The sequence below is a fragment of the Micropterus dolomieu genome, linkage group LG21 (genome assembly GCF_021292245.1).
Source record: "Micropterus dolomieu isolate WLL.071019.BEF.003 ecotype Adirondacks linkage group LG21, ASM2129224v1, whole genome shotgun sequence".
NCBI lineage: Eukaryota > Metazoa > Chordata > Actinopteri > Centrarchiformes > Centrarchidae > Micropterus > Micropterus dolomieu.
Genome location: NC_060170.1, coordinates 30828747 through 30841865, shown reverse-complemented (window position 1 = coordinate 30841865; position 13119 = coordinate 30828747). Strand labels below are relative to the sequence as shown.

Here is a 13119-nt window from a genome sequence, read left to right as displayed (position 1 = left end):
CAAGGAAATAAGGACAAAAGGAAAAACTTTTTTTATTCAAACAAGAAATTATGTCATGACTTCATTGAAGTGTTCTGCTTACTTCTCTCTGAAAGTGTCCTTCTCCTGCTCGCTCCACATGTTCATAACCTGCCGGTCTTTGTACACCTTCATGGGGTCATCCATCAATCCATTCATGTTGATGAACTTGATGCGCTGCTGCTCAGCGTCAAACAGCATGGGAGGGATGACTGCCAGCTGTCGCATTTGCTTCTCTGTGTTCTGACAGACACAATGCCACACACAGAAACCAAGTGGAGTGAGTGGGTTGCTCCTGAGAATGAAACTATCTGACAACATGGTGCTTCTATTGACATGCACTGTATGAAACCTATTGTGGTTATACATTCTGTTTTGAAGTGTGGAAGAATTCAGAAGACAGGAGAGGAAGTTTAGGGTGTCTTGTTGGCTCAGCAGGCTAAGGCATGTTCCATGTGCCATCTTTCCTGTCACTCTTCAATTTACCACCTAACAAAGAAAAAATCTTAAATATGAGATAATGTCTTTTAAGAAGGATCGGGGAGGGAAGTAAAGGAAAGGCACTGTGCTATTTTGAGGAGCTAGGAAAGTAGAAAGCATTTCTTGAGATGAGACAAGACAACCCAAACGGACACACTGCTCAGCATAATGGGACCTGGCTGACGTGAGGGAACCGGGTCTAATGTGTGACTAGTGGACACCACAGCTAGGTCCTCCACCACTTAACCTTAACACAAAGAGCAGTGCCTCACATTGTAGGAGTCTGACACCTCAAGCCCAAAAAAACTCCTGCATATGCTGACTTTTAACATCTATGATAAGCCAGACATTTATCCGTTAAGGTCATTCTTACGCGTATATACTGTATGTTTTTTGTTGTAAATATTTGAACCATGTAAGCTGAATAAGGCATCTATATTTGCCGCAGAGGGCTTAACAGTCTGAGACTGCGGGCCTCCCCTCAGACAAAGCTTGCGAAACGGCGCATCTTTCGTTTACTTGGTAAGTTTCGCTCAATTCCTGGATGCCTATGGGATCATGATTATATTATTTGATCCCATAGATTCAACATTTGAGCCAAGATAGGCAAATATTTCTGTTTGACATAACTTCTGACTACACCAGATTGCTTTAAAAAAGGTCTGTCCTAAGGCATTTATTAGTTTCTGACTCTGATGGGGGAGAAAACGTTCCCCAAAACTACTGTATCTCTGAACTCTCTCATGTAGGCTATTATATGCGATCTCCTTTTGATAACTAATGCAATAAGTAATGTAACAGTGTTTCATTTCCATTCACTGAGCCTCCCCTGAAACTGTTTGGAGCCCCCCTGGCGAGGCCCGCCTCACCCTGTGCTACTACATAGATGTGATTTTGCAGCCCATGCTGACGTTAACTCACTGCCACAAAGTTTAGATTCATCATAGAACTAGTATACAGTGGACGAAGACACAGACTAATAATTATATAATAATAAGTACTGATGCACCAACAGCTGACGCTATGTGTCGACTGCGCAGGTTAAATATGGAGAAAAGAGAAACGAGGGAAGGCTGTAATAAAAGAGACAGGCAGTAAAAACTATCAAAGTTTTGGGAGCATTTCAATTGAAAGCAGCTGTGCTGTTTGTGCTGTCTGCTTGGCTGTGGTGGCCTTAAAGGGTAGTATCTAAGCTTGGGCTAGCCCGCTAGCTTAGCTACCACAAATATTCCAGTGGCATACCATACCATCTGTATAACAGCTGTATTATAGGCCAATATTGGGCAGTAAATGCCTCTGAAACTTTAAAAATTATTTAAATCAACTATGATTTAGGAAGGTTTGAGTCACATTCCTGCAGGATATGTATTTATTTTAAGTTATGTTAAGTTGTTTCAATCAACTTTATAACTACGTACTACAAGTGAAATTAAATAATATTTATTATAAATATTATTTACTGCATATGTGCTTCTGTACAAGGAAGCCAAAAAATGCTGATTTTATTGAGACCTGGCCTACTGAGTTTGTGTGCCACAGAACACAATCAGACATCTAGACAGCAATTTGAACTTCAAGAGTGTGATAGTGTGAACACAAGTGTTGCAGAAGAGCAAGTGGAGTGGCAAACCATACTTAACAGAAGTGCTTACCTCATGCTCTGATATCCCATCAATGATCTCGGAGACCTCGTGTTCACTGCGAGCTGCAGATGAAGTCAGCCCACCTCCTCGCTGCCCAACACGGCTACAAAAGGAAAAATAAGACCTGTCAATCAAGACTACCCACAAATTACAGTAACTGAGCCCCCCACATTGGACAAAAAAAAAATATCCACAGTCCTTTTTTTTTTTTTTTTACAATAACAGTAACTAAGCAACAAATCGAAGCCATTAAGTGAGTTCCAGAAACGAATAGCGGGCCTTTTACTCTGTTGAACAATCAGATATTGCCTGTTCTGAAAGGGAGAAAAAAAATCATGTGCTCTCACCTTTGCATGCGCTCCTGCAGCTCTCTTTGTTTGCGGATCTCTGGAAACTGTTTCTCGTAGTACTCCCGCACCTTGCTCTCCTTGGCTCGGCGCCGCGGGTTGTTTTCGATGCGCTCCACCTTCTTCTCCCAGGCTTCCATCAGCTGGTCATAGCGCTGGCAAAATTTCTGTTCCTGAAGCACCACAGAAAGACGAAGATCTCAGTGCACTGCAAATGCACTTAAATATCAATCCCATCTACTTCTGTCTTCCCTTGATCTCAGGGCACACAACTCTTGGACCACTGAGTCAAAGAAAGTACAGAACATTTAACAGTTACTGCTAAAACAAAACATCCACAAAGTGCAGAGTAATATTTAAGGCCGCCGCATCATTGAAAGATTTATGTTTCAATAATTATGAGTAATATAATAGTTCTCTCTGTTGTGCCCTACCATGTACCGCTACATATTCAGAAGGGGCCAAAGTGATATGTTGGTATTCTATGGAGAGTCTGGCCTTGAGCCACAACTCTGGCAGGCGACAGCCCACTGTTTTCCCAGCTTCCTCACAGCCAGGTTGTAAAGCAAACCATTAAACCTGGTGGAGACACGACCCTCTGTAGGCTCATAAACCACAAGGTGATGTCTCCCCACACACTGCCCACGAGGCTCTCTCTCTCCTGTTAGACACAACACGAGAGAAGAGTGGACACTCGCCCACAACTCACAGGCGGGTGGCTGCATTTGTTCATTCTGGCCTCATATAAACTTGCAATGATAACATGCAGGGCTGTGAGACAGGTGTTGCTGGCACTATCTCAGAGGTTGGAAGCAGTCAAAAAAACAAACAAACAAAGAAGCTATTTTCCCCATCATATTTCCTACTTGTGGATAGATGCAAATTTCATAGTAAAACTGTGGACTTGATTTGCAATAACGATTTTCTGTCAGGCATAAGATGTCTGCCTTGCTCTAGCATCAGAGCTCACCCAATTGATCCCTGCTTTATTTATAGTCATGCTCTTTGGCTCAGTCTCGCTCAGTCACTGGCAGGCAAGAGCGCAGACTAACCCTGTACAATGCTTGTTATAAGCACTTGGCTGACAGTGAATGCAACAGAAGTATAAAAAAAGAAAGAAAAAATATGTTTCTTTCAGATGACAGTCTGAGACAATTTTTGTTTTTCAAAAGCAATCGCTTCCCCAGGGTACAGTAAGAGTACTGACAACAGATCATGCCCAGAGCTCTATTCTTCTTTGGTCTGCCTAAAATGGCCACTCACTTCCAGAAGCAGCTGGCCCAGTTTCACACTAGTCATCCGTCATGAGTCCCAGCAGAGAGTCAAAAATGTTGAGTCCTTTACTTACCCACTGCTTACGAGCATGATTTCTCCTCTTGAAGTATAAGATGAGCTTCTTCCTCATCGCCTGGTTTCTAAGAGGGATGAAGAAAGAGAGGCATGGAGAAAAAAGAGGGGCAGAGGGATAGAAATAAAAAGGATAAGGTGAGGACACTCAAGGAAACACTCAGTTTCAGACAGGGATTTGCTTTCATCAAATTTGTCACATAATAAGTAGTATATGATGTTCTCCAGATCCTCAGATACATATTTTCTACCCTCTGCACTTTCCCTGCCTCATTTCTTTACCCAGTAAACAAACACACACACACACACACACACACACACACACACACACACACACAAACAATGCTTGTCCTTGTATGCCACCGCTCGATAAACTCAAACTTGCTTCTGGGTGGAAAGGACAGCGAGGTGAGCCAAACTTATAAAACTTGTCTGGGCTGGGAACAGCCAGCCACAGCGCTTCAAATAAAGGTCAGGGCCAGTAATCTCCTTAGGCAGCCACTCAGTTTGTCTCTTTCTTTGCTGCAAGACAGAATTTTATTCTTGACACTTAATCTGTCAGTTGTAAGGTCACGTTCCCAGTGATTAATGTAATCTTATTCTACATTAGTCACTTCTGCTGAGCCGCAGGGTCCTTCAGGTCACAGGCAAGGACGAAAGATGAGGAAGTGGGCTACTGGTGGTGTTTGAGTTTCGGAAAAATTGAAAGATAGCATGATAACATTTAGCGTCTAGAGGGATAAACACACAGAATGACCTGTTCTTCATTTCCCAAACATGTTATCTGCAATAACAAACCCTAGTTAAATCTAAACCGCCTTAACCCCCAACCTACATAAACACCCCCCACACACACACACACATTGAAGCCATTGCAACAGAAAAGATAAATACTGCCAAATCCAGCTAGATACGGTCGACATCCACACTTACTGTGGCATAATGGGTGAGAACTACGTATGGCAAAAACAGAACTGACAGATTAAGCCTTTTAAAGACAGAGATGGCATTGTCCTCTGGACAACAGATGGCAAAGGGAAAGATTAGTGAACCCTGCGGAAGCTTCCTTTGTTCTGTTTCTAAGCCTGTGCCATTTCTGAGATAGAGATAGAGACCACTGTAATTTAGTATAATACCACCAAAACATGATGGCTGAAAGATTCATTATACACACACACACTTGTGAAAGATGTTCGCCAGTGGTACAAGCACACTGCTTTTCATACTTCAAAGTTTGGTTTTCAGAGTCGTCTGCATATGCAAAGGATATTGGCAAATTCATCATCAGCCGAGCGGCCTCTGTATGTGTATGAGATGATCTGGGATGGGGACTCAGATGCTGAGAGCTCCACAGAGATACTGGTACTCATCTATCCCAGCATGGATGAGTGCCAAGGTTATCAAACCGGTTAGCAAAACAAAGAAGTCAATTGTGCTGGCTCAAAGCAACACAGTGGTATTTAATAACACACACTCGGCGGGAGAGAGGAGAGTTTTCAGTTAATTCCTTTGAGGCAATAATACTGATCAAACGGTGCAGGGGATCAAAAGCAGTGAAGACAGAGCAGTGTGTGGCTAAGAGGTCAAACACATCTTGTGGTATGGCACTGTGCAAAAACCACAGTGCCAATGGTGGAGACAAGCTATTATAACTCTCATACAGCTCTTTGATGTGCCTCAGTGAATTATGGTCCTTAAAAGATTACAGATGCACATAAGCCTTATTGATAGACATGGCAGGGCCACTCAATGTTGTGTACTCTCTGCTCCCTTTGCTGCAGATATCCACTAACATATGAAATTGACATTATTTATTAATCACTCACCTAACACAACCTTGGATGCTGAAAAAGGCATCCCGCTGTACATATTTTACGTCGTAATGTCAGGGGCATTTTAGTCCTTTTTCAGTGGCAATAGCTGTTTTATAGGGTTAGTGTTACTGATTTAAGATGTGGCCAGAATATAAAGAAGACTTTTAAAAAGTTCTACTGCGTTATTAGCTCAATAGTGGCAAAAGCTAACAGACAGCATACAAAATAACATGTGTGATACTGTAGCCTTAAATCACACATTCAATGTCCTCACAACAAAATGACAGCTAGTCTATTTAGTACCATTTGGAAGTTTCAATCAAAAGCATTTTTATAGATAATTAAAAAGGAGAGGGGATGGGAACTTTCAGGTTTTAAACTTGAAACATGAAGGCACACAACCAACACTGCTCTTACATAATGTTAGGAATTGTAGGATTGGATTCAAAACAGAACGGTCAGTACTGCCAGCTCATTTCATTGCCACCATAGTTGCAGTGATATATTCAAACTCACCACCATTCACAGTGACAGTGCGGGTCCTTTTCCATGAGGATTTTTTTTTTTTTTACCCTCGGCTGCTGCCCTCGTAATGCACGTTTATTCCAGTAAGTTTCATTACTAAGTTTACATAATGACAATTTCACATCCTCCTCGGAAATGTCATTTTTTTTGCAGTCTGCCGAAGGGGAAGGGTGAGTTTTGAGTTGTGGGGGTGGAGACGAGTGGCGAGTCTCTCTTGCAGAGTTAATATACAACCACTACGGGAATTAAAAACTGCTAAGGTCACCAAGTTTCTATCTCCACTGGCAGCAGTTTAAAGATTACAGAGAATTACCCAGTCCCATGAACAGAATTCTCTCGACTTCACATGGACCATTTATATTAATTAACAAAACATCAGAATGGCTCAGAGTTATTTAATGTGTGCACAAATAAATTTCACCTATAAATACAATAACAAGTCATTTTTATTCCTTTAGTACAGGGCTTCGACCTTTTCAGCCCTGTTACTCATTAATCCAGCAATTAAGAGTTGCTATGTGAAAGGACTGTCTGACAATTATGACTTTAGGGCTACGATTATTTAAAAAAAAATTTCGATTAGTCGATTAATCTAATGCCTAATTTGTTGAATATTCTAAAGATAACTACTCAATTAAAAGAACAAATCATTTATCAGAAATAAATATCAAAAACTTGTCTAATTAAAAATTCAACATTTTTTTCCAACCATCCTGTAAAAGAGACCAAAAGAGCACATCAAAATAATGACAATAGCAGCATTTCTTAAAATTACTCTAATTTTCTAAATCACTGCTGTGTTAACAGAACCTATTTGTCAGATGATGGATCAGATGAATACTGGACCTCAAATTCAAAAGGATTGCTGTGACACTAATTTACACACTGTATGTCAACCCTTTCCAAAAACTGGAGAATCAGTATTTTTACTTAAGCACTTGACTAAAACTGTAGTGAGATAATCACTAGCAGATGTATTTTTGCATCAGTGTGAGGCAAAGAAAATAACTGCAATGATTTACAGACTGTAACAACAGTCAGTAATATCAGCTCAAGCTATTTTCTCACTCATACATGGCCGTTAAAGTATACAGAAAATATAAAACTGCCAAACATTAGATGACAGTAATGTTACCACGATAACAATGACAGCAGTACTGCAGACATTACTTTTAACATAGAAGTGATGAAGAAACATTTAGAAAATCTATTTTAAGTGACTACTACAAACAGAAACATGTTTGTCATGTTGATAATCCTAATATATCGTGCTCGTGTAGGGACAAAAAGAAAACAGGATTGCTGATTTGCTGCCATCTAGACAAATCTCTCTGGGATGATTTCTCTGTGTTCTGCTGTTCATGTTGTGCTGCTGTGATAAGCCATTTCCAATATGCAGAGTACCACTTTGTTGGGTCGCTTGTTCTCCAAGGAGAATCCCTGCTTTGACCGGGTGCTGCACTTCAGATTTTGGAGCAAAGAGTAAGACAATGCTTCCCACCTCCCTCTCCCTAAGACTAAATGACATAATGTACAATGACATAACATTCATCTCCAGATCTATTTATTTATGTCTGTGACTGTCTCTGGTGATCTATGTTCTTTTTTTATTTATTTTTTTTTTTTATGTCAGGCTATGTTTGTGTTTCTTTCTATCTGTTGTACTCCGGTCTCTCTTGCAAAAGAGATCTCAGTGAGATGACCTGATTAAATAAAGGTGGTAAATATAAATGAGGAAATATCTTGAGGAGGAATGGCGTTCTTCCCTCCAACAGAGATCCATAGATTTGGCAAAGAGCGCTGAAGCTGTTGTGGAGGCTTGTGGTGCCCTGACTCCATACTAAGATAATTAATGGTGGTTTGTCTTTTAATCTGTCACCCATCTGTATTTTACAACAAATTATTTTAGTATTTTAAATGTAAAAAAAACAATATCCATTTTAGAGATCTGTGTAGATACGACCATCAAACCCTACATGAGCTCCCGTAGCTATGGTTAGCCTCAAGCACAGCAGTTCCTAAGCTATAGATTAATGGCTAGATATAAAACATTTATTAGTGTGGAAGCATGTGTAGTGACTCACATTTTGATGTTCTCATGGTACTGCTTGGTATCAGAAGGCTGATTGTAGAGAGGCTGGAACATAAAAAGGAATAAACAGATCAAAAAAATCAGCCATATTTTCAGTTGTGCAACAGATTGTAAATGAGAAGATACATGATGGCCAAATGGGCGGAGTTCACTCAAACAACCGGTAAATAGAAGTCTGACCTTGCCCAAAACAAATGTAGGATTGTTCATCAAATAACATGAGTGACTTAAAGCACTGACGGACGAAAGCTCAATAACCTGATCAAACGGCATCCTAGACAGAGCAGAAACTGTTTTGTGTAACATCTTGCATGGGCTCAGAACCAGGCTCAAATTTTACTGGGTAAGTGTGTGTGTGCGCCGGACGGACAGATATAGTGTGTGACAGCACTTTTATAACAAAAACAAAGAAGCCAAAAAAAATATTACAGCAAAAAAAATAAGGCAGTCTGGAAATTTGTAGTCCTAAATTTGAAAATACTGTATATATAAGTGCAGACTTTAGTTTCTATTCTCAGTGGGTTTGGATACAAGCGACCCTTAACTCTGATGCTGCAAGTCATTTTACTCAATGTGCAATATGAAAATGCTCACTGGAGCTTCAAGTACAGAAGCTCAGATATTTTTACTTCATTACTTTACACCACTGTTTAAGTGCCTTGCACCTAAAAAAAGGGGGGACATCATTCTTGCAGACTTGTCCCTTAACTCTTCCAAGCATCATTTATCCCTCTATCCTGACCTTCAGTGAAATGCTCCCAAGTGTCAATAATGCAAAAATGAGAGCGGGATAAAGAAAAATACAAGAACAGCAATAGGACATTAAAATCAAAGTCTCTTCTCACCAGTTCTACCCTGGGTCCCAGTCCCTCCAGTATCCTGTGAGCCTCTTCTGCCTTTTTCTGGTAAGGGAACACAAACAGAAGAGATACATTAGCCGGCCGCCTGCACCTCTGCCATCACCACGGCAACGCAGTGAGCACGCTCACTTGATCACTGAGGTTGGATGGATGGATGGATGGATGGATGGATGGATGGATGGATGGAAGGCTGGACGTATGGATGGATGCACTGACTATTATTAGCGCTTTTAACTGAAGCTGGGCCGCAGCTCCTTGCCTCAGCTCCCCTCTCTCCTCTCCCAGAAAAAAAAAGAAAAAAAAGATTACTCACCTCCCCTGAGCAGAGAGAGGTAGAGAAAAAGAGCAGGCAGGCAGCAAAGCAAGTGGGAGTGGAATAGAAAGTGAGTGGGAGAGAAAGCGCAAAGAAACAGGGAAAGGAGGGAGGGGGGGGGGGGCTAAAGGGCTTTGGTGCTTATTTTATAACAGACATCTGATGAAAGACAGAGAAAGATCTCACCTTCAGCTTACAACCTACAACAATCAGCCGTAAAACAAAAAATCCTGGCAGGGAGCATAAAGTAACAGAGGAGAGGTGTTGGGGCATGAAGCAGGGCAGCAAAAAACTCCCATCTGTGTCTCTGGATGACCTCTCTGCAGCTCAGCTCCTCCGTACGTTTATATTTAGCTCGAGCAGACAAATGTGTGAGTAGTGTCCCAGACTACCCCTCTCAATGTTCGCTCCACTCTGTACACTCTCTCCACTTCATCGATCAAACAGACCCTCCTTGGTGACACACCACATGCTCTGTTGCTTCCATCTCACTTCATTTCCTTCAGTGACCACGCAAGTGAGACTGGCAGGATTGACAGATTCACAGACAGGATGGAAGGACAGTGAGGGAGGGCTGGATGGAGAGGAAGAGATGCTGATAACAGAGACAGAACCTGCCAGTGTGTATGTGCACGTCAACCTTTATTCTTTACCACCCACCATGTCATGCTGCTTCCTTGTCCCTTTCACTCCGTCTTCGCTGTAGAGGTAACACAGGAGGTGTTCAGGACTTACTCCTAAGTTTATACAAGACTCACGCTAACAGACTTGAATGTAAGACCCCAGGAGAGCTCACGCACATGACCTAACTTGACTAAACACAAGCTTTCAACTGGCTCACCTGGGAGTGAAGACAAATGCCATGGCTACACTTTTAGAAGTGCCTTACAGCAGAAGGAAGCACTGATGATTCACATTTGCACATACTATAAATATCATTCAAATGCAAATACAGTAACATAATACTATTATTCTTCCTTCAGTCGTTTTGCATCCTCATTCCTGTTGCTTCCTCACCAGTGAGGAGGTGTAACAGGCTGCAGAGTATTGCCTCAGAGAGCTTGCTCACTACAGGAGCAGTTAATGAGCAGCAATTATTAAAACCAGCCTTTGATCCTCAGGGAGTACAGAGGCTCAAGGATTTCTTTTCATTTCATGGCTATGATTCTTTAAGCAAAACAAGACTGATGATGCTTGGTCTTGGAATATGGCTTCAAATAAAATACTAGAATTGACTAATTTAGCAATGAAGACAGGAGGGAAAATGAGATCCAAAGGAAGCTGTAAAGAATATTACTTTTTCTCTAAAAAGGTGGATAATTACACAACGAGAGCTGCTGGTCTTGTAAATGCCATCTCCACCACCCCCACACACACACATCCTCATCATGAAACCCAAGCAGAGAGGCTGTGTCCATTACTTCAATTATGCCCCCCTGTGGTAACACACAGGACTGCTACTCATTACAAGCTGTAAAGCTTAGCAACTGTACTGTCAATACATTTTGCCTACAGTTAGCATGACACTTTCCTCACTTGAACATGAGAAAACTCCAGACAAGAAAATAACCCCGTGCTCATGAGACTAAAAATCACAGCACTTCAAAACTTTCATACCTCCAATGCAGGAGGGATAAACAGGGAAAAACTAGGTCTACTGCCCAGCGGTGGTGTGTCTAAGCCAACCAGTCAGGTTGCGGTTTACATGTAAGAAAGGAAGTGTTTCCTTGCCTCTGTCGCCTAGTGCTTGCTCTTGGTGGGAATTGTTGGGCTTGTAAATAACATCACAGAGTACGGTCTAGACCTGCTCTTTTATGAAAAGCGCTGTGAGATAACCGTTATTGTGATTTGGCGCTATATAAATAAAATTGAATTGAATGTAGGTTTAGTTTTGCGTCTTTATTTACACAAATTTATATAAATTGCAATAGAATGTGAAGGAGGAGCTTGAAAAGTGGCATTCTCCATGAAGCATATTATAGGAACTAATCTACAGCAAGGTAGAATACAAAATTTGATAGATGAAGATGGAATAATTTTAGACATTTAAAAAAAGTACTTGAAAACAATGCATCCTCTAAACACCCATCTGTTACACAAGTATAATGAATCATAGTCACAACAAGACACACATCAAGAACACATTAACAGACTAAGCCATGTCACATGAGGGTGTCTCATGAGTCTTAGGAGTTTTCTTAAGACACAAAGATAAAATACAGGAATTTAAGGGGTTTAAAGGAGACTCCATGTAGAATACGCATGAAATTGATAACTGAATGAACATAAATCATGGGGGAAGGGTGAGAGAAATTTACTTGACAAACACTGAGGACACCTAACAGAAGAAATAGAAGATGAGGTGAACGTCTAGATGTACACAACTTGCTATTCTTGTTGCTCGTTCCAGAAAATGATATATGGGCACGAGTTTGGTCTGATAACTGACCATCAGACCCATAATATGAAGTAAATATTTGGAAGGATTTGAATAAAGGGTATATAAAGTGTATTTTTTGGTTAAATGGAACTTATATTATATACAGTGGGTACGGAAAGTATTCAGACCCCTTTAAATTTTTCACTCTTTGTTTCATTGCAGCCATTTTCCAAAAATCAAAAAAGTTCATTTTATTTCTCAGTAATGTACACTCAGCACCCCATCTTGACAGAAAAAAACAGAAATGTAGCTAAATGTTGCTAAAAAACACCTGAAGGACTCCAAGATGGTGATAAATAAGATCCTCTGGCCTGATGAGACCAAGATAGAACTTTTTGGCCTTAATTCTAAGCGGTATGTGTGGAGAAAACCAGGCACTGCTCATCACCTGTCCAATACAGTCTCAACAGTGAAGCATGGTGGTGGCAGCAAGATGGGGTGCTGAGTGTACATTACTGAGAAATAAAATGAACTTTGATTTTTGGAAAATGGCTGCAATGAAACAAAGAGTGAAAAATTTAAAGGGGTCTGAATACTTTCCGTACCCACTGTATATAGTATATTGATGATACATATGAATAATTCTAGTGAATCCACATTGTTGAACGCATAATGAAGGATTTTCATAGATGTATTGGTTAAACAGGTACACACGTACTTGATTAATATGTTAAAATGGATTGCTGGCTTTTTTATTATGTTTATTATAATAATTATGTAGTATATTATAGTATACTAACACTATAGTCCCTTGTTATGGTTTGGAGAGCTGCATGAACCACGTGACCAATACAAAACAACAAGATAATAAATCATGACACAACTAGATACAAAGGGGTAACACATTATTACTGTTTTAATTGCTTTACTATTCTTAGACCATACATGTATATTTTCGTTTCAAAATATAATCTTTGAAAATCGATCTTGTCATTAAAAAAAACGTCTCTTTGCTGCAAATTAACCAGTCAACAAAAATCTAACCGCAGCTGGAGGATTTACTGTACGTGGGCAAAGATAAATGTCGTCACGTTTTGTGCACGGTGTCTTTTGGGACAAACCATTTTTGGAAGTTTAACTTCCAAACACATTGAGTTTCTCTTTGGGGGATTAATAAAGTATGTCTTTCTTTCTGTCTCTCTTTTCTTTAACTTCTGTCACTTGTCGGCGGACTGCAGCTGGATATTCGAGATGGAGGAAATCCTGTACTGTGCTAGTTATTATTTAGTCATTGTGACAT

General features: G+C 40.5%; 1 protein-coding gene across 1 annotated transcript in view; it reads right to left on the bottom strand.

The window, feature by feature from the left end:
• The window catches only part of ncor2 (nuclear receptor corepressor 2), a 115029-nt gene that overhangs the window by 59556 nt on the left and 42354 nt on the right, over positions 1 to 13119 (bottom strand). Inside the window, exons 7-12 of the mRNA XM_046035019.1 lie at positions 9112 to 9168; positions 8259 to 8311; positions 3837 to 3903; positions 2489 to 2661; positions 2151 to 2244; positions 83 to 261 (exon numbers count right to left, since the gene is read on the bottom strand). Of these exons, the coding sequence (XP_045890975.1) occupies positions 83 to 261; positions 2151 to 2244; positions 2489 to 2661; positions 3837 to 3903; positions 8259 to 8311; positions 9112 to 9168 (623 nt within the window). The remainder of the gene's footprint in view (positions 1 to 82; positions 262 to 2150; positions 2245 to 2488; positions 2662 to 3836; positions 3904 to 8258; positions 8312 to 9111; positions 9169 to 13119) is intronic.